The 21,896-nt window shown below is 39.6% G+C and overlaps 1 protein-coding gene across 1 annotated transcript in view; it reads right to left on the reverse strand.

Moving 5' to 3' along the window:
* Positions 1-8,862: 8,862 nt before the first annotated feature.
* Positions 8,863-21,896, reverse strand: part of htr2cl1 (5-hydroxytryptamine (serotonin) receptor 2C, G protein-coupled-like 1) — a 95,151-nt gene continuing 82,117 nt past the window's right edge. Inside the window, exons 5-8 of the mRNA XM_015044341.1 lie at positions 13,671-13,834; positions 13,425-13,572; positions 12,457-12,692; positions 8,863-10,690 (exon numbers count right to left, since the gene is read on the reverse strand). Coding sequence (XP_014899827.1) covers positions 10,121-10,690; positions 12,457-12,692; positions 13,425-13,572; positions 13,671-13,834 — 1,118 coding nt within the window. The 3' untranslated portion in view covers positions 8,863-10,120. The remainder of the gene's footprint in view (positions 10,691-12,456; positions 12,693-13,424; positions 13,573-13,670; positions 13,835-21,896) is intronic.

Here is a 21,896-nt window from a genome sequence, read left to right on the forward strand (position 1 = left end):
AAAAAAATGACTCTACATGTTGCATTTTGTATTTGAGTTAGCGTGCTGCTAATCCTAATCCAATTAAAAGCTCGTGCTACCCAAACTCGAAAAGCCTTAGTCGGGTCGTTACGCCATTTGTTGTGAAAACACTAGCTTGACTTTCCACCACGAAAAAACCCCAGTAAAAACTGAAGACCTAGAGGACTTTAAACAGTATGAAATACGTAAATATTAATTATTTCCCAAGCCCAGTAAAAGTGCAATAAACACTTAACATATTTACAGTTGTCAAAGCTAACCACTGTGTTTTTAGTCATTTCCTTCAATTCACTCATACAGTACATTTTTCTCATCATATTAATCACATTGTGAGATAAATGAGTCGCCTCTGGCCTTTCAAGTCAACGATTAAGTGTACTGTGCTGCAAGATAATGAAATATTACAGTCTGCTGCTATTCCCCACCTTTACCACTGGGTGGTGCTGCTGCATCACGTTTCAAACAGATCTCCGTCCCTGGCCGTGGTGCTGATTTTAATGGCGCTGCCTAATGCGCTCTCTGTCACTGCCCGTGGTGCTGATCCATCCCAGCCCTAAAAGAGCATCTTCTCGTCGACCATACATCAGAGGTAGATGAGCCTTTTAGCTGTAAACGCACGGGCACTGCAAATGATCACACTGAAATCAGATTCCACACACAAAGAGGTGTTTATTATAAAAAATCTTATTGTTATTCTCCACATGAAACCAACATGAATTAAAGAACAGGTTCTCTTAAAGCTAAAGGAAAGTGATCCATCATGGCCACCGTCAGCTTTCTCTAGGCTCAGTTAATTTTCACTTCAGCATTCGGAATAAGTCTGCCATTATTTACAGCGGCACTGCTAAAGCTGGAGGTATAGCTTAAAATGATAAACTATATTTATTAATAATCCTTGATTGTAGTAATAACAATATATTTCTTTATTTATAAGTAGTAAGTAAAAAGACATTGTCAATAAGGCCAACTGTCTCAAGTTATTATTTTGGTCATTGTTAGGAAAAAAGGGTAATAAATCAAAACCTAACTAGCTTAAAAATAATCTTAGCTCTTTGAAATGAGACTGAATTAATATTTATAAGATAATAATAGAGAAAACTAAAATGTGAGCAGTATAGTTGATTTTAGCTTTATCCTTTGTCAAAATCAGCAAAAATGACAGTCATGTATTTCCTTCTTTTTATCTTTTTAAATTCAATTTGTTGAGACGTTCATTGTCATGTGCGCAGCTTTGTCGCCACCTTGTGGCTCATTGTAGCAATTACACGCTTTACAAGCGGCTAACCTCAATTCAACCCTTTGTGTAGGTCAGTCTTGCGAGATCACTACTGGCCTCTTGAAGTTTGAATGGCATAAAAAAATGCAATGCTGACGTTTTTAGCAGAGCGTCGGTTACTACAGATACTGCTGTAGCTTGAAGTCTTGCCTGCAGCACCTTCATTTATCAGTAATCAGCCTGAGGCCCCTTAAAAATTGGATGAAGTGTGTTTTTCAGGAAACCACCATGGCTTTTCTGATTTATCATCCTGTTAACTCTCCACACCACTTTATGCTTGCAATCATGTAAAGAGCTTCTTACGTCGGTCTGCGCCAAGTGCCGCTCTTATTTTGTATGTAAGTTGAATAGATTTTGTCTTCTAACATGTTAATTTCATTGTGGTTGTATCAAAACAAGCTACTCTAGTGATTGGAAAAAAATAATCCAATTAAAGTTAACATAGCACTCTGGCGGAGGGGCAGTCAACACTGGTCCTTAAGAGCTGGTGCCCTGCATATTTCAGATGTTTCCCTGGTTTACCAACTGAATAGTTTATGTGCAGAACTCAACACACTGAGAAGCCAATTCATCCATTAATTCAGCTGTGTTGGGACATCCAGAACCTACAGGATACTTGAAGACTGAGACCCAGATCTTGCAACTTTCTTCGTCAAACTTTTTCAATAAAATCCTTTGCAAAGACAGAGTCATAACCAGTGAGAAGAAGAGTACTGAAGAAGCTTGTTTATGAAGTTTAAAGTAACTTTTGAATAAAACAGGTATTAAACAAACTTGCCTGTGTTTCAGGCTACCAAAAGTTGTAGCCTGATTTTACAGTAAAACTGTTTCACCATCGTTAGTTTTACAGCACTGATGCTCTAAAGATTTCCAAACCTTTCTGCTTCTGACCTACAAAAAAACAGCAAAAGACTAATGACCCAGTTATTGGTTGACAATACAAATATTTCTATAAAAACAATCAAATATGGGCTTCAATAGTCAATATATTGGTTTTCTCAATTTACAAGTGTCCTTATCTAGTTGAACATTTACATCATAAATGTGCTGCACCATTATCATGTTCATTAAGGTTAATTTCTGTATAGCATCTCAAAACACCAAACAGCTTCAACGAGAAGCTAGTAGCTTTCAACCAGAAAGTTTGAGCAAAGCTAATTGATGCAGTCAGCTCTCAGTGATGTTAGCTTAGCGTAGACTTTGTAAAAGGAAGAAAATAAAGAACCAGTCTAATTAGAAGAACTCCTGCTTTGATAAAGTTGCAAGATTTCATTACATTAACAAAACTAAAATAAACAAAAACCAAACAATGCAGTTAGCTATTGCATAGTTATATCAAAAGGAGGTTATGCTATGCTAGCTTAAGTTAATGTTTGGAGTTAGCTGTTTAGCTGATCCAGAGCTTCTTTTGCTGACTCTGTACAACACATAAAAACTGATAATGGTTTAATAAGATATCACATGATTACTTTACTTTCAGTTAAAAAATTTTGAATGATATCTAGAAACAGGTTGACAAAAATAATTAGCTTATCTTAATTTTTTTCTAAGTAAATGCTGGAATACAGAAACAGAATTGTATACAATGTTTTTAATCAAAGGTTTTGTCATAAAGATATTTTTTTCCCCCACCTGTTTACCTTAACAGATGCTAAGCTAGCTAGCTAACTGTCTCCTGTCATTTGAATGTTGACCTCCAGTAGCTGTGGACTTCAGTAAGTAATCAGTGCTCGGGGGACAAAAATAAATAACAGATTATTTCTTTATTGTCAAAACATTTATTCTTATGCAGCTTTGTTGGAAATATAAAATTCAATGGATACAGAAAAAAAAAAGCAGAGGGACACTCAACAAATAACTGAAGCTACCCCTGTACACACCAGACCCAGATCAAATTATTACTTTATAACTTTCCACATATGTCTTCACAGTGATTGCTTTCCTATATCTGGCCTTGATTGAATTTGCAGGGCTGGACACAATCAATACAAACCAGAGAATCAATCACAGGCAGCAGCAGCAGCAGCAGCTTGGGTCGCAGGTACACTGGACGCATAGTTATTAAACTGTGGCTCTCTCACTACTATTTCCCCTCCTCTATTTGAAACTCTAATCATGATGTATTATTTTTTTAGAGGGGAAAAAGTGGTACTAGGAGGAAATGTATCTAAGGTCGGGTCAAGGAGATTAGAAACACTTCAAACCCAGAATGATGTGAAAAAGTATTTTACGCTAAATGAAAAGGTTTTTTTTGTTCCTCATTTACATGTTTGTATGATGGAGTAATAGGGCCATACTAAGTAAAAATAAAAAATAAAATTACTAAAAGATATTATGACTTTATTCTCTATATTATCTTAGTGTAGCACTAATCTTCTGTTGTATGTTTCAGATTTTCAGCTCACCAAAAAATGTTTAGTATCAGACAAAGAGATCCTGATTGATTAAATACAAGAAAATGTTTAAAAAGTGCTTCGTTAATGAGGGGAGAAACTGTCTAATCAAGGCTATCCTGATGTGAAAATGTAACCATCCCAGAAGAAATGAGAAATCATTTACATAGAACCTGTCTGACAGCATGAAGACCAAAAGACTTAAAAACTAAACATATCTGTTAAGGTCTAATAGTCTGAAAACTGTTACGAAGCCATTTTAAGGCTTTGGGACTCCAGAAACCAACAGGGAGGGTCGTTATCTGCTATTACAGAAAACAAGGGTTGGTCAGCCCACCAAAGTTACTCCAGGACCCCATCAGTAGCTGTAGCTCCACAACAAATGGGAGCTACATTTAGTCGATAATCCACTAATGTGAAAAAGAAAAACACAATTTAGTAATTTGGTGTTTCAATTTAATAAGAAACACAATTAAAATCACACATGAATAAGTTTGTTCACGCAATGCCATTAAAAAACATGTTGCACCATCATCCTCCCACCACTTCCTGTCGTCTCCTTCGTCTTTTCCACCAGTAGTAACATTCAGTTGTTGATCACACGACTTCTATGATACGAAAAAAGTGTTTATATTGCAGTTTTGCAAGATACTGAAATTATATTACTGAAAAACTACCTCATCCTGGAACAAAAACATTTCATCCAAAAATGTGAGTTTTTTCAAAACCGTTGTGTCTGTTAAGAAAATTTACTTTGGTAATTCCAATTTGTGTAAATTTACGAGATATGCAAATTCTGATACAGCTGAAAAACGACCTCATCCTACCGCTAAAGCATTTAATTGAAAACCATTTGTTTCATTTTTTTTCTAAATTGGCACGTTTCCATTAGGCAAACTCATTTTCGTAATTCCAATTTGTTCATTTTATGGTCAATGGAAACGCATCTAACGGCTCATTCAAAAGGACTTAAATGAACGCAGAGCAATGAAGCACAGCAGAACTTATCCGCTGTGTTCATAAAACAAAGAGACATCCACGGTAAGGTTCAGAGATGAAAACCTACTGCTGACCAAAAACAACGCGAAGGCCTGTCCCACTTTTACTAGAAGATGTCCTGATGATCTCTGAGTCGTTTGGTGAAAACGAGACAAAACCGGTACCATTAAGAGGAGTGTGTCACGATCTGTGTTTGTGTGTTTATTTTTGAGTTTTTCTGTGTAGTGCTGTTCCCTGTGAGTCTCTGTCCTGTCCTCCCCGTTTGTCTCCCAGGTGTGTCTCGTCCCCTTGATTACCCCGTGTGTATTTAAGTCCACCTGTAGTCTCCGTCTCTTGTCAGATCCTCGTCGTTGTTAGCGTCATTCCTCATTCTTCGTGTCCTACGTCAGTTCGCAGTTTCCTCAGTAGAACTGTATAGTCCTGAGGTTTCATGTGTCAGTCTTTGTCAGTCGCTACCGGTATTAGCTGTGTGCTAACGTGCTGCCTGTCCTGGACTGTGAGATCTTCATTAAATTCATCATCTTCTCCACACCTGGGTTCTCTGCGTCTCTCCTCACCACCACCAACCATACCACTTCATGACAGAGTGTGTCCTGACAGTAGAACACAGAACTAGTAGAGAAATGACCTTTGACCCACACTCTGTTTTCATTGTTACTTGACTGGAGTTTTTGGTACCAAAGGCCTTACAACTGATTGCTAAAATTAGGGGGCAATCACCATTACACATACAAGCCAGGGTGGTTTAGGTTAAAAAAAAATCATTTGAATTTGTATTATCTCAGGTTATCTTTTAAAAATAGTTCTATAAATCCGTAATGGAGGAAATACTTACAAACTTTGGTACAATCATTAGCTCGTTTTAGCCTCTCCTAGTGGAGAGAAAATTGTTTCAAAGACTGTTTAAGTCTGTAGCTATTTGAAAAAGTCACGATGAGACAGGAGAATCTTCTGTTTTCAACCTCGATGTACAAATTCAAAGACAGTCGCCTATTAGATCGGAGTTCTAACTTACTGGCATAAACTCTGACTGACTAAAAGTGAGGAGTGAAAAGAGAAACGGCGAATTGAATTTTTAAAGTGCTCCATGTTGTTAATATTCAGCCTCTGAGAAGCTTTAGGGGCTTCAAAGAAACCTACGGATGACTGGGTCACACTCCCAACCTGCAAAAGAAATGTCGGTGAAACCCGATACGTTTCATTGAATAGCCGGATCCATTTACGCTGAGAGCGTCTTTAGCGGGACTAAAGTGACCCAGGTGAGAGTGGAGAGGAAAACTTTACACAGATTTATAGGCTGAGGAACCTTCTGTACACATTCCTCGAGGTGTAATAAGGATTTCTGTCCTGTTGCAGAAGCCGTCCCCCCTTTCCTTGCTTTGTGCAGTTTGTTGTTTTTGTAGGACATTATTCTGTTAAAACAGTTCATCACTTCAGAGCCGGCTGAAGGTCATTAGGAGTCTATGAAAGGTCTGAATGGAGTTTTAATTTGACTTTTTTTAGCAACCCACAGAGCAGTTTAGCAAATTGGACATTGCTTTACTATACTACTGGGAAAATTGCTATAAGGGTAATAAAAACCCCTCTATTTCTTCTCTTTAAGAAAAAGCCACAGGCAGTTCTGTTCAGAACTACTTACGGCTGGATTACTAATGGTTAAAACTATTCTTTACCCAAAGGTGATGATGTGGTGAACAAAAAAATATCTAAGCTACTTTGGAAAACATAATTTGAGTGTAAAAGTTTGAATTTATTGTGTGTTTTTTAATCCACAGAGGGTTAAAATTTTGCGCAAAGACTTGATTATATTCATAAATTTGATATTTTAAAAATGTTCCATCATCTACCCTTGAGATGTAAAAAAAGGAGTTGACCGATACTTAATAGAAACATCCAAAAAACTCCAAGGAGGAAAGAACTTTGGACATTTTTTATTTTATAATTGCAGATTGGAGCCTCTCTTCTTGTTTTTCTGACGTTTTTGCGTCTTACCAATGAAGATCTAGACCAGCACCTACACAGTCGCTCTCAGATTAAAGAATATTGTTGGATGGACAGAATCAACCAACACCAATGGTGAAGCCAACTGGTTATTGGCTATTTGGCCTCAGAGATAAGAGGTGTGACTGCGGGAGTCTGACCTTTCAACCCCACGAACATCGTTCGTGACTCATTTTGATTAAAAAAAGGAGTAAATTTCCACCAAAAAACTCAGAAATTTTGAGATAATTTTTTTTTTCTAGAAGAAAAAAAAAAGAAAACATGCACATTTCTGAGTTTCAAAAACTGCACATTTTCCAGGTTTGGACATTTAAAAAAAAAAAAAATTGAAAAGCAGATTTTTTCCAAGTTGTCTATACAAAATTTCTGAGCTCAACCTCAATTTGTTTTTCCAGATAGTATTTTTGACTTTTCAAACTCAGTTTTTTTCTAGAAAATTTCAGAGCTTAATCTCAACATTTCTGAACATTTTTTGGTAGAAATTTATTACTGCTTTGTTTGCATCTACAATGGCCCTAAACACTGTTGTACAATCTGAGAATACTTTTTATTTTGTTCAAATTAAAAAAAAACAAAACATCTATCAGAAACTGTTCTGCCAATGAACTTCATTTGTACGACTAAAACCATAAGTCAGATTCTACGTTACTTTCTGCTGTCTTAGAAATCTGATTTTCTGCTCAAACTTTTGAGTTTCATTGGTAACTTGACTCACGAGAGTTTAAGTTCTTTTTTTTTTTTGTAGTTAAGCTACTTTTTCGATAATCATCAATCATCCAACTTCTTCACTCTGGCACCTCAGTTGACTGAAACTCAAAGTTGCTGAGTTTGATTCAAAGACTTAGAAAGTAAAAGTTTAAAAAGTAATTTTGCAGGCAAAAAAGTTTCCACGTCTGGTTGAAAACTGAAAGAGATGCTAGCGTTGGGTTTGGGGGGGGATTGTTTCTGAATGACAGGACTATAAATGTTGCAAGTTGCAGAGTCAGTGGTTGATCACAGGCGGCTAGGTTCTCACCCTATTTTTGAAATTCGAAACATTATTTGCTCTCTCTGCTCTGATGGTCTGAATTAGATCACCGGGTTTCCTGTCAAAGCTGCAGTTCTGCAGGGCATTTCCATTTGAAAAGCCGTCATCAGAGGGAACGTGCAACCGGAGAGCGCTTTGATCATCTGATTATCTCCTTTTAAATTATTCATTTTCAACTACAGCTGATAAATATGCAAAACGCGTCAGTGTTCCTGTTTTAATTCATTGGCTCTCAGCGTCCGAACTCTGCTACGCTTTGGCCCGCAGCATGACGGAACAGCAGCTTAGAAAGTTCAGATGAGGAAAAAAAAAAAGATAGAGCTGACGAAAGGCTGAGCTTTCACTGAAATCCCTGCTTCTCATAGAAGTAAATAACACAGAAGCTCTTTCCATTTGTCCTTTAGAGAAGACTACAAAACAGGCTAAATTTATGCTTGGAAGTAATGAGAACCAGAGAATGTAGGTACAGAGCCATCCAAAAGTATTCATACACCTTAAAGTTTGTTTCAACAGTTCAACTTGTTTGTTTGAACTGGAGGGAAAATATCATGCTGTTTTAGAAAGATTACAGGCGTGTGAATAAATTGAGTCAGCCTGGTTCAATAGTGTTCAGAACTACTTTTCCCTTAAAATAGTTTGAGAAATCTTTTAATCTCCATGGCAACCATTCAGCTGTGCAAAACGCCTGGGTGGAGCTAGACCTGCCTTCGAGATGCAGCTCCTCCTCCAAGCTGCAGTTTCAAAGTTTCAGAGCTTGCGCCTCACAAATCACACCTTCTCTGTGACTCCACCAATCAGCTCCTTCAGACTAGCCAGGAGCAATTAGCAAACACCTGGAGGAACTGCGCATCAGCTGAGCTCATGATAGGAGCTACTTCTCAGAGCAACTCTGGTAAAAACGTTGTTAAAGGGTTAACAGAGGAGCCATGTTGTGATGACTTCTTGAAGGCGAAGCTTCAGAAAGAGCAGAAGGTTCTTAAAGAGACGGAAGTCCAATTTCAAGGTGTTAAATTACAAAGTTAAATTTCTTTAAAGTTATATTAAATATATATAGTATTTTTATATCACTTATTTGTGCTACAGAATAGCACTTTATGCCTGGAAAATACATAATACTGCCCCTTTAAATACACTGAACTTTTTGCTTGTAAAGATTGAAATACCTAAAACAGTTCAAGAGGTTGAATAATTTTGAAAGGTACTGTATCAGGTTTTTGATGTTGATTTGAATATCGTCTCCGTATTTTGTTGTTTTTCAGTGACCCACATCCTAACAGAGATGAAGAGGCTGATCAGGTACAAATAGGTCCATTTCATGGTGTAAGCAGACAGAAAATGTTCTTTTTTCAGCTCTTGCTTGTACTACAGCTGAACACTAAGTAAGGTTGCGGGCTGCCATGCTTTTCTTCCAGAGGAGAAAACAAAGGAAGAGATGGCAGCATGGGCTTATAAACCTCCACATTTAAGACTAGCTGATAAAAACCATGACTATTTCGAATGGCTAGTGTAAAAAAATTCATATGCTTTGTTCCTATTAAAGACAATCTGTAAAATAGTTGTGCACTCTATCAAAAACATCCCCCCCCCCCTCCCTCGCCCTTTTAGTTTAAACTTTATTGGTGGATTTCAGTAAAAATATTTTGGAAGCTGTGAGTCTCCAAGGTGGTTGTATTTGACGACAGAAGCAGTACAGATGAAAGGACTCTGCCTTTTTTTTTTATTTCCCCCCCTTTTACTTTTAGCTCTTTTATCTACTTTGGTCAACCGAAGATATTTCCATGACCACTAGATGGCACTGCGAGTCCACTGGAGCCTAGAGGTGATTGTACATTCCTTCATCTCTGTCCTCTCAGGGAAAACTTTCACTGCAGCCGTTATGAAGAGTCTCCTCTGCAGACTCTGTCAGCTGAGCAGTGTGAAAAGGTTCAGCCAGTCAAGCTTGACTGTTTCAGATGTGTATTTGGTTGAGTTTGCTCAGACCGTGTCTTCGCTCTCTGTGAGGGCTCCAAGTCACAGTTGGACTCCGTGGGGGGCCCGCTTGGCTCTGTAACCCGCATCAGTGGGACTCCAGGAGGGGCCGCCTGACTTCATACCAGGTTAACAGCGAGTCCCACTTCTCTTTGTCCCTTGCCTCGCTCGATACCTCAGTCTCCATGAAATGCAACACAAGGTTTGGTTGATGAACACGTCAACCCCACAGGTGAAAACCTGAGCTTCATGGTATGAGACCGAACGTTTTGGCGAAGCCGACGGCAAACGTGTTTGGAATGTTGAGGGTTATTTTTCTCTTCGACGCCTTTCCGCCCTCTGCTTCCGTGACGTCTGGATAGAGCTGGTGCACTTCCTCGTAACAGTCCCCGGGTGAGGAGGTTGGAGTCGGAGCAAAGGGGGGCGAGCATGCAGTCACACGCTGCTCGTGTGTTCTGTGGGGGGAGGGTAGCTGATGAGCGACAGCTCCTGCTCAATCTCCGTTTCTGGCTCCGTTTCCGAAAGCGTGCCGGCGTTGTGGCACTCCGACAGGCTCTGCGACACTAATCCGATTTGCGTCCCGTCGTCTGTCGTGTCCTCCGGGTCCACCGTCAGCCTCCCGTTGTCTCCCCTGCTGCCGTTGCGACAGTTACTGTTGCGGTCCACCCCTGCTTTGTCGTGGCCGCCCATCAACAGAGGGGTGACGGCGTGCGACGGGCACTGCTGGGGCGTGAGGAGGGTTTTGCCACCCTGTCCCGCCGCGTTCGCCCCGGCTTTGTACTGGCACCTGATGTAGTTGGAGAAGGCTCTCCTGTAGGTCTTGTTGAAGAGGGTGTAGACCAAAGGGTTGACCCCGGAGGAGATGTAACCCACCCAGACGAAGACGTTCAGGAGATCGTGGAGCAGCGACTCGTTGCAAGAGTCGTGGCACAGGACAAAGGTGACATTGGTGATGAAGAACGGACACCACATGACAAGGAAGAGGAAAAAGACAATTCCCAGGACCTGAAGCAAAAGTGAGGGGAGAAGTTAGTATTTTGGTAAAAAGACAAAATGTGGTTTTAATGTTCCTCCAGGCTGGCGATTCACACACAAACATACACACCGCGGTTCATCAAACACATGCCTGTTGCTGGCTGTTTCAGCAGTGAACTTGAGTCAGCATGGCACAAACAGTGATGGTCTGCCTACTGTTAGCTTTCTACGGCTACATTTCCATTACACATGAGCACAAAACTTTCTGAATCTACTAATGTTGATTTAAAAAAACAAAACAGTTTTGCATCTGCTATGTTTCAAAAACACAACTAAAATTGCACGTGAATTAAGTATGTTCATGCAATAAGTCATTAAAAAACATGACACGCCATCATCCTCCTACCCCCAGTGGTAGGTTTTCGAGCGGTCTCTGACCGCATTCACACCGCGCCAGACTTCACTTTAACTGAACCGAAAGCGAGGTTTGTAGGCAGACCAGAGTTCGCCTGCACATCCACATCTCCCAAAGCAAACTGGATTTCCTAGACAAACGAACTAAAGTTCAATTAAAGCGGATTAAACAGGATTTAAAAAGCAGCTAAAGACCTTCTCGTTCCAAGAAGCTTTGAGTTACACTTGATTTTACTGCGGTTTGTTTCCTCTATTCTGAATTGCTATGTTGGATTTACCCTACTTGTGAAGAACTTTGTGACCGTGGCGGTCATAATGTTATGCCTAGTTGGCTGTAGGTGTATGAGCTTTTTGCCTCTTTGTCATTAAAGAGGAATTTGAATTCAGTCACCGCTCTGCTCGACTCTGGCAGCACTCCAAGCTTTCTGACGTTACTCAAAGTGCCTGACAGGATTTGATAGCATGCGACGTGAACTGCACTGAATATTCTGGAAGAAATATTTCTAAATCCGCTGTTGGGGAAACGTCCGCGTCAGAAAAATTCACCCATCCTGGTTTTACAGAATGACACAGATATTCGGTGACAGAGGCGGCTGCGGCGGACGAAAGGGTTTGTGACTGCAGAAGCTCAGGGTTTGTTGTAGCTGGAGTTTTTCTTTAGCTTGTCTCACTGCAGCAGACATTTCCACATCACCGAAGACAACAACAAAAACTTGTCAGGTTTTTAAGAAATTTGATCAGTTTTTCTTGACATAAAAGCTTTTGTGACACTCGGATCAGTGTTGGTTGGTTGTATCCGTTCAGCTCCTAATCTTCATTATTCATCTTCCCTCCGTCTACCTGTCTGCCTCTATCCCTGCTGCACCACCTGTCTTCTGTGTCAACAATCTCCAATATTTAAGCTCCTGGATTTTCTTTGTTTCTGGATCCTTCCGTCACCCTGTCTGTTCACATCCTGCATTTGCTCCTGTCACTTCCTTATTTCACTCATGTTTTGTTTCTCTATTTGGGTCATTTAAGTTCTTGGGGCAAAAGAAAAACCCAATCAAGAGTCTCTGGATATTATTTACCAGTTTGTGGGTACAATACTACGTATAAAAAACAATACAATTATCAGAATAGTCCAGATATAAAGAACAATATGGCATAATACTATGCCATATTGTCATAGTATTATGAAAATAAAGTAATTTCTCAGAATTTTACGACTTTATTCTCATAACTTTATTATTCTTGTATGACTTTATTCTCGTAACATATTTTTTATTTAGCCTGGCCTTAATAATCTATCATACAAAACAAATAAGGAAAAAATAGATAAGTATTCATTCGTGTTTATTGTCCTGCCAATCCTCACTTCTAGCTGCAGCTTCCCTTCTCACCTTGGAGGCCCGCCTCTCGTTCTTTATGGCCTGCATCATCCCTCGTCTCCCATGGCAACCCGAGGCATCGTTCCGGCCCGGCCCGGCGGCCGGAGAGCTGAGCTGCGACGCGGCCTCGGAGCTGGGAATGATGCTGAGACTGTCCGAGGCGGAGGCGCTGAGCAGAATGCTGGGCTCCGGGCCCTTCAGGCAGCTCAGCGTGTTCCGTCTGGCCTGGAGGGGCGGCGGCTTCAGTTCTGTCCCAGGAGAAAAACACAGAAAATGTGGGGCTTGAGGGGAAAAAGGGATAAAATATGCATTCAATACAGAAATGAATTACGGGAAAGATATAAGTTTTATTTTACACATATAAAACGTGTTTTTTTTCCCTTTACGTCAAAAGTCAATATTTCATTTATCTTTTAAGAAAGTACAGCTAATTTAAAGGGGCAGTATTAAACATTTTCCAGACATGTGGTGCCATTTTACAGTAACTACAAGACACTCAGCTTATATAAAAATGCTGTGTATATCAAATATGACTTCACAATTTGACACCTTGAAATTGGGCCTCTGTCTCTTTAAAAACTCCTGCTCTTTCAGGTGGTCTTTACAACATGGCTCCTCTATTAACCCTTTAACATTTTTACCAGCGGTTCACAGAGCAGTAGCTCGTAAACGAGCTCAGCAGATGAGCAGTTCCACCAGCTGTTTGCTAATTGCTGCTGACTAGTCTGAAGGAGTTGAGTGGGGGAAGTCTTGGGGGTGGGCTTCTCTGTGTGGTGGAAGCTTGAAAATTGGAAACTGCAGCTTGGAGGAGGAGCTTTGCGAAGGCGGAGCTCGGTCCATCCTGGTGGTCTGTAACGCAGCTACTTGATTGTGATATAAAATGCCACCATGTGCCTGGAAAATACACAACACTGCCCCTTTAAGAGACCAATAACAAGCAGTGATCTATGTCCAGACTTTGTGTCGTGATCAGCGGTTACCTTGTGAGTTTGGAGGGGAAAGAGTGTTGATTTGTGGAAGGTGGAAGGGGCTCGGTGGAGGCTGCAGTGTGATTGCTGGTGCGCTCAAAGGCTGCTGGGAAGAAGACTTTGCTTCATACAGGAAGACCGTGGCCTGCCTCTGGAGCACCTACAGAGGATCAGACAGGACGATGAGGAGACAGCGGAGCACAGGAACCTTGGTGTGAAGGACTACAGGCACGACGCGTCGGCTCCTGAACCAGTTACCTGTATGGTGAGGCAGTAAGTCACCACCATGATGACCAGCGGGATGAAGAAGGCCACAAAAGAACCAATCAGCATGAAGCGCTCCTCGTTGAGAACGCAGCTGCCGTTGACAAAAACCTTGTCCTCGTTGTGGAGACCGATCACCGGGATGGGCATCGACACGCCTGGAGAGAAACGGAGCAGGAAGAGTATGTTTAAGATTTTATTGCTACACACTAGTTTCGTCTTTAGTCAGACGTCACTTCTTGTCAAAGCATATTTTAAAATCAATTTATTTGGTCTTTTTCCAGATCAATCATGTATATGCTACTAATTTGACCATATATGTGCTTCAATATGTTGTTTCCAAGACTATTTATACATTTTTATACTATATAATTTTTACATAAAATCTTACCAAGTATTTTTGGTCTAGTTTCTAGTGTAAATATCTCAACACTCTTAAGATAAAACTAACTTGATAAAAAGTTAGTTTTAATTTTAACTAAATAATTACTTAATGTTGAAGTAATCTGCCAAAGACATTTTAATTCATAACATGGGCAAATTATTTCACCTCTAGTTAGTACTTTTTCACCAAACAAGCTGTACTTAAAAGTTACTTGTAAGTTAGTTTTATCCCATTTCAAGTGTACTAAGATATTTAAACTATGAACTAAACCAAAAATACTTGGTAAGATTTTGTGCTTTTGCACAAAAAACAAGCAAACAAACACAAAAACAAATTCATTCTTGGTAAAAGGAGCAGCACCATGAAAACATCTGTTGCTGTAAGTACAACACCATGTAGTGAGGCACACTTCATTCAAAGGCCAGGGATCAAACTCGGCTATTGTGGAGTCTGTTCTGAACCAAGTGATCTGTACTGACAACAGTGCAATCATACGATGGAGGCTTTCCAACACTGATAAGTAACCAAACTGTGAAAAATTACAGACAAGTGGGGAATGCTGAAGTAGTGCGCAGAGATTTGAAAGTCAAATATCTGGCTGCCTGCTGCTGCCAAAACGACACTGCTGGTCCAAAATCGGACGATTGAGCATTCAAAGGCGGATGGAGGGAATGTCAATCCCAGTCAAAGCTTTAAACAGATAAATATTGTGTTTTTCATGTCGAATGTCTAAGCTGTATTCCTTCAGTACTGTCTAATGCATGCATAAAGTTTTAGGTTGGCACTGGAGCATTTTAAAGACCAGAGGTCAACTGATCATCCATCCACTGTCTAAACCTGCTCGTCCATGGAGTGTTGCTGGGGGAATTTAAAGTGACAACGTAACCTTAAAATCATATGTTTGGACTGTGCAAGAAAGGCACACCGTCACCGTGCAGAGCGTCGGTCACATAATGAGATATCATTTGAAAAAAAAAAAAAAAAAAAAAAACAAAGTCTGAAAAAGCAATGGATGAGTTCAGGGTTATGGTGAATATATTAATTAAATGCACCATGGTTATGAACGCACATAAACCAGAGTACAGCAATGAAAGAGCAACAACCCAAAGTTTTGCAGATTTTTTTTTTCTGTTCGCGTACAAAAAAGACGACAATTTACTGTTGAGATATTTAATAAAATAAAAGTGTGTAAAGCGGCATTATTGAAATAAAAATGCTCTGGTATGTGTAATGTTGCTATAGTTGTAACATTTTCTGAGAGCTAAATATGACCAAATTAGCCTATTAGCAAAGCTTACATGCTAGTAATTTGGAAACATGCTCATAAGTTTTAGCTCATCATATAAAATAAAAAACAAAAATGGCTTCCACAACATATTAAAGTTAAAAACACCTATTTGTGTCATAATAACCAGGTAACGACCACAAAAAATGAGGAGAAAACACAATATCATCTCCTCTAATAACAACCCAAACATATTTGTTGTTCTACCCATTAGGCTGTGAAGTCTCTATATTTCTAGAAATGAAAGTAAATAATCATAACATACGGCAGAATAACACATTAAGCAGGTAATGAGAGCCGCACCTGTAATAAATCAACAAGCTGTTTGCGTTTTTATAATGTATCAGAGTTTAATGGATGTTCGTGAAGGTGCATTTTTGCTGCTGGGGGACAGCACTGATAAAAGACTGCAGTAAGAACAAGCCTTTGAAGCCCCACTGGGCTTTTGGACCTCTGATAATAACACTGACTAATGTGCCTGGTCTGATTTGAAAGGGTTTCTTGTGTGGTTGAAAATATCTGGCTGATCTGAGAAACAAAGGAACACCTCAGTGAGAAGGAAAAAAAAGTCTCCTGAGGGTGAGAGCTACACAGCAGGTCATGCTAGTCCTTGAGCTGAATCATGCTTCATGTGAGGGCAGGTAAGGGCAAGGAGCATTGTTTGCTCCGGCGCTGCTCCTGACCCGGCCGGCATGAACATGCAATTCGAATTTATAAGCATCCGGGGTGCTGTGGTGGCGCAGCGGCAAAGCACAACCCATGTATTGAAGCCTTAGTCCTCATGTCGGTTCCCGGCCTGGTGGCATTTGCTGCATGTCTTCCCTCTCTCTCATTACCCTCTGTTCTGTCAAACTACTTTCAAATAAAGGCCACTAGAGCCAACAAAACTTAAAAAAAATATAATAAAATTTTACAAGCATCCTATTCTCAATACCTGCACACTTGCATGGGCAAAAACCTCCCGGGTTTATAGACACATTACATGTTATTGTTTGCATATGGAAATTTCACGCACCCGTACAACGTTGGAGGGCAAATGATCAATATTTTAGCTGCTTTCAATACCCACTCCTGCAGTAACACAACTCCTAACAAAATAAAACCTGGACATGTAGGCAAGGGCGCTGTATAGGGGGGAGAAGTTAGGACAAGGTTTTTTTTTTTTGTTCATAGAAATAGAAAAAACTATGTTCCTGTCAATTATACAATAAATTATATTGTGTTTTTAAATTTGTTTTTTTAGCAGTAAAAATTTAATTTTATCCCTCCCAGACCAAAAAGCACGCATCTATATTTTCACTGACCACCCCCCCGGATCTGCATGGAATGGTTCGTTTCTGCTTAGCCTCCTGACAACATGTTCAGCAGCAGTTAGAAGACAAGACTGTGGTAGTTACTGTGCTGCCTAGAAAAATAATAGAGTCAAGTTTTCAAAAAAAAAAAATAGAGAGATAAAAAGACAAGAGTGTCTATTTTAACCCAGTTTTTCTCCAAGAGGTGAGTAGACTGTGTGAGATTGACAACCACTTAGCATAGTTAGCTTAGCTACAGACTGTTTGCCTCCATCTCACTAGCATTTAATGAGGAAAACAAAACATATTCATATATTTAACTTGTTCCTGTACCTTTTACCACACTTAACAAATGAGTCAGTCAGCAGCAACTCTAACCCCGATACCAGCATAACCTTTAACCCCTGTCCCAGTCATAAAGTTAACACTGTGTTCAGTACCAACCTAGTTAGCATCATTCCAGGGAATCCATAGGGATTTCTCTGTGTCTTTGCTCTTTTTACAATTACAACAATAACAATGTATTTATTACTGACAGAAATTCAAACAACTTTATAAAATGATAATAAAAAACAGCCTCCTGTCTGGACTGCAGCCAGTCCACACAGTTTTACCTTAACATGCATTTAAATTACAGATATCTGTTGCCACGTCCCTCCTGACCCGTCCTCTAAGTGAGATTAAAGCTGCAGTATGTAACTTTTATTTAAAAAAAATATATTTTTTTACATATTTGTTGAAACTGTCATTGTGTTGTGAAAGTATGGCATGAGAGATTATCTGTGAAAAATCTATTTTCTCTGCTTTCTCCCAGTGCTTTCTAGAAACAACCAATCACAATCTCATGTGGTGCTGCTCATCCTCCCTCCCCCTCACTGTATGCTGTGCTGCAGCTAGCATAGCCTGCTGTGAACGCTCAGTTTAGTTAGCATAGCTACCAACGACAGCAGATAAACAGTTTTCCTGTAACAAAAAGTTGTTTCTCCACCATTAACACATTTAGCAGTGAGTGAATGAGGTTGATTGACAGCACTAAGACCCTCCTCCTGGTTCTGATTGGTTGTTTTTGGTCAGAACGGTGCATTACTTTAGCTAGCAATAGTAGTTCAGGGAGGAGGTGGAGGTGATTGATTTTTTTCACAGATTATCTGTCTCATAGCAAAATGTTACAACATGGTGACAGCTTTAACAAATATGGAGAAAACATATTTTTTATTAAAGTTATGTACTGCAGTTCAAATGAAATGCCACAACATAGCACCTTTTGAGAAGTCTTTATTGCTTCATGTATATTTTGCACATTGCCTGTGACTGTTGCTAGTGGGGAGAGACCTTTCAGTAAGCTAAAGGTAATAATATAAAAAAATTAAGCAACCTATTTGCATACTGTATGCGGACTGTTGGATGTAAAATTCATGAGCAGTAAATATTGTGCTAGTATCAGTCTTGGACCAAAGAAAGTAAGGAAGTTGCGAGCCTTTAAAATTTGACGCCTTTTATGGGTCAAATAGACTCAAGAAAGTATAACAGCAGCTGTACAGGTGGGGCCCAATTAATTTTTTTGTCATGGGGCCAGAGATTCCTGGCGGCGCCCCTGCATGTAGGTATTAACTCAGTGCAATGCGCCACAGAAAAAGGGGCGAGGGAAAGCATAAAAAACTGTTGATAAATAATTAAAAACCACTTGTATTCTTTTATCTTGCTCTCTGTGTTGGCTACACTACACACAGATTGACAACGCCTCTAACCGTCTACCGCTGTTAGCTAATCTTCCACAGTGGTGGTAGCAGCAGATTAGCTAACTTAAATACCTGATGATCTGTCAGAGTTGAGGTGTAGGTTGACTTTCTTTTTTCTTTCACTGGACCGAAACAAACCAAATTCCACAGCAACATCTACATGTTAAGGTTATCAAAGTCAAGCTAGCACAACTAACCTACTTCCGTCTCCCTAGCTATATTTACAAAATTAAAACTTTTTCCTGACCTTGTTATCTAGTTGGCAAACTGTTGATAATTATTAGCAAAGCACAGCATCCCTTTTTCTTTTATTTAACACGCTTACGTTTAAGATTTAGCACATTATATTGACAACTTGACAGCTAAAACCAATGGTAGTCATTAAGCGTTTTTTTGGCCCTCCAGCAGGGAGCTGGGATCTTGCGTGTGCGACGTCACGGTGCAGCGTGTCTATAGATCTGAATCATGGCCCAGTTAAAGGATTCATTCACTTACTCAGGGAGTATGTAAAAACAACGGGTCAGGAGAAAATGCTTTAAAATGCCGTTTCAACTTACTCCAGCCTCACCTCAGCCCCCTACGCACCATAAAAAACCTGCTCTGTACCTCATTAAATTACGAGAAGATCACATAAAATCGGAAGCATCTGGATGGCCTTGGGTCCAAAGTGAATTGATATTGTAATTTGGGTGAAGCAGCTCCTCATGACAGAAAAGTGCCTAATGGGCTTCTTCTGGCTATTTCATAAGGCACTTTGCAATGTAACTTCTGACAGTCACATATTAAACTTCCTGCTGAGCTGTTTAATTTGTTCCTAAGAGCCAGCAGATTCCTTTAGGACATGGCAGATTTCTGGCCAAGCTGCAGCGAGTCTCTGTAAGTCTCTGTAAATCCACAGAATACACAACAGACACAGTAAATATAAAGTCGACACGCTCACTTTTTACCTTCTCGTGACATGACCATAGCTGGCTGCTGGAGTAAGATTACTGTAGCAAGAGATCGAGATCTGCAACATCAGCAGGGTGCAGGCGGAAAAAGAAAAACTCCAGGAAGGAGAGAGGCAAACAGCGAGGAAATGCTTGGTAAGATCTCAGCTCTGTATTTGAGGAATTTATGGAAATGTTTTTGAAAGAGTGTGTGTAAAATGTAAATGTCAAGAGGAGAATAAAGGTGTCAGTAACGAATTTAACTAATTTGCTTGGACAGTGTGGTTTGTTTGTGTGGAGGGATGACTAGCTGTGTTTGAATGAACAATATAATTACACAAGTTGAGATTTTGAAAAGAAATTCGCTCAATGGAAAAACACGACAATTGATTGTTTTTAGATGAAGAAAAGTTTTGACACTAGGATGAGCTGGTTGTCTGTACCACAGTTAGTTTATTTTGCAAAACCTCGATGTCTGCAGTGGCGACATGTACATAAGGTTTTATCACGATATTTGATAAAAGATCGCAATAAAACAAATAAAATGGTGATAATAACTACATAAGTGATGATGTGAACTACTGATAACTAGAATGTAGTGTAACAACAATAAATCAGAACTTTTAAGAAATTTATCATGATAAATGACAAACGGTATGATAAATGCCCATCCCCATTGGGTGCTGACCATATTTTCTCCAATGACAGACGATGGCCTTTCTTTACATTTACGTTTCATGCTTTGGAACAATTTTGTACCCCTCTCCTGACTGATACCTCACAAACATTACAGATAAAAACAATGAAATAACTTATATCAATAAAAGTTTAACATAGTAACAACCTGAAATGTTCAAAGCGCGCACACTCCTGACGTCTACTGTACAAACCGATCAAACTTCAACAACCTCCAAGTAAAACAGCCGGTGTTGCTGCAGAGGTGAGACCGGCTGCAGAGATCTCCTGCTGCACGTTTCATTGATAATCTTTCTGCATCGATTGCTGGGAGACCTCTCAGACCTCAATCATAGCAGCAGGCAGAAGTGAGGAACCTTTACTGGGGTCAACGAAATGGCGAGAGGAAGACACGGCGTGTCTTATCTCACAAAGGCGCTGGGGCCGTGAACGACTACAAAAGGAAGAAAGGAGGAGACCAGCAGATTATTCAGCTGCATCTGGCTGTGCAGCAAATAATAATAATACAAAAAACTTTTCAAAGCAGTATGGTATGGTTAGAAAATACACTTTGTTTTGGTTTACCCTGAGATCAACACTATGTTTTATTCAACATCCCACTGCCTCTTCATTTCTGAATTGATCGCTCAGAGTGAACTTTTATCTGCACTTTCTGAATTTAGTCAACAAAAGAGAATTTTCAAAGAAATCACTGTTAAAATATATTTGTTGAAGTATGTGGAAAAATATACACATTTAAGCATTTCAACATATTATTTTGCTTTATATGAAGGAAACTGAATATGAGAATTATTACATTACGATTATAGTTATTGTTTAATAGCTCTACAAAGCACCAATAGCTTCTGAGATGTGGCAAACATTACATCCAGCCCTCCAGACACTCTTCTGTTTTTTGTTTTGAGCAGCAACCTAATTTATTCAAAATTAATAATGAAAAAGTGTTATTGAGATAAACAGAATGTAGTCGGAAGCAAAACGTAAATTCACCACCAAATGTCAGCAAACATCAGTAAATAATTTTTCATGAGGGCATTTGTTGAATTCCTTCTTAGATAATGCCATTTTATAGCACAATCAATTAAATACGTTGCTTTCACTTATTATAAAAAAGATGTATATATCAAATATGACTTTGATTTAGTAGTTTAATATCTTGAAATTGGGCCTCTGTCTCTTTAAGAAGCTCCTGCTCCTTCTGAAACTCCGCCTTCAGGAAGTAATTGCAACGTCGCTCCTCCATTAGTCCTTTAATAACGTTTTTACCAGCGTTTCACTGATAAATAGCTCCTATAATGAGCTCAGCATACATGCAGTTCCACCAGGTGCTAGTCTTAAGGAGCTGAGTGGGGGCTGGGATCCGCCTCTGTCAGGCTTGAAAGCTTAGACACTACATCTCCAAGGAGGAGCTGCACCTCAAAGGCGGAGCAAGGTCCATCCAGGTGTTTTGCACAGCTGACTGGTTGCCATGGGAGATTAAATAAGTTTTCAATGAAAGAATCAAAGAAACACTCCAGGTCTGTTTTTGATGAGGAAATAACATTATAACATGATGTAAAGCTCAAGAAAGATTTTACTTAACACTGCCCCTTTAAACTTTAAAACCAGCCTTTTATCATGAATGTCCCCTAATTAAAAGTCAAGCACTGAGAAGACTGCTGTGAAAACAGGATATAAGCATCAGAAAATTGTTACTGTCCTAAGTAAAACTGTGTAAACTTTTCATTTTGAAATCTGTTCTAAACAATGTGTTGTGAAAAGAAACTCCTTTGAGGGACACAAGCATTTCAACTCGTGAAAGATTTTGCCTGTGGACTGACAGTCTCAGCACGCTTTGGGGCTTTTTTTTTTTTTTGATTCATCACAAAAGAGGAAACTTTTGTCTAGATTAGTT

This window comes from Poecilia latipinna, unplaced genomic scaffold (genome assembly GCF_001443285.1).
Source record: "Poecilia latipinna isolate Pla-1442-1.1 unplaced genomic scaffold, P_latipinna-1.0 Scaffold670, whole genome shotgun sequence".
Taxonomy (NCBI): Eukaryota; Metazoa; Chordata; class Actinopteri; order Cyprinodontiformes; family Poeciliidae; genus Poecilia; species Poecilia latipinna.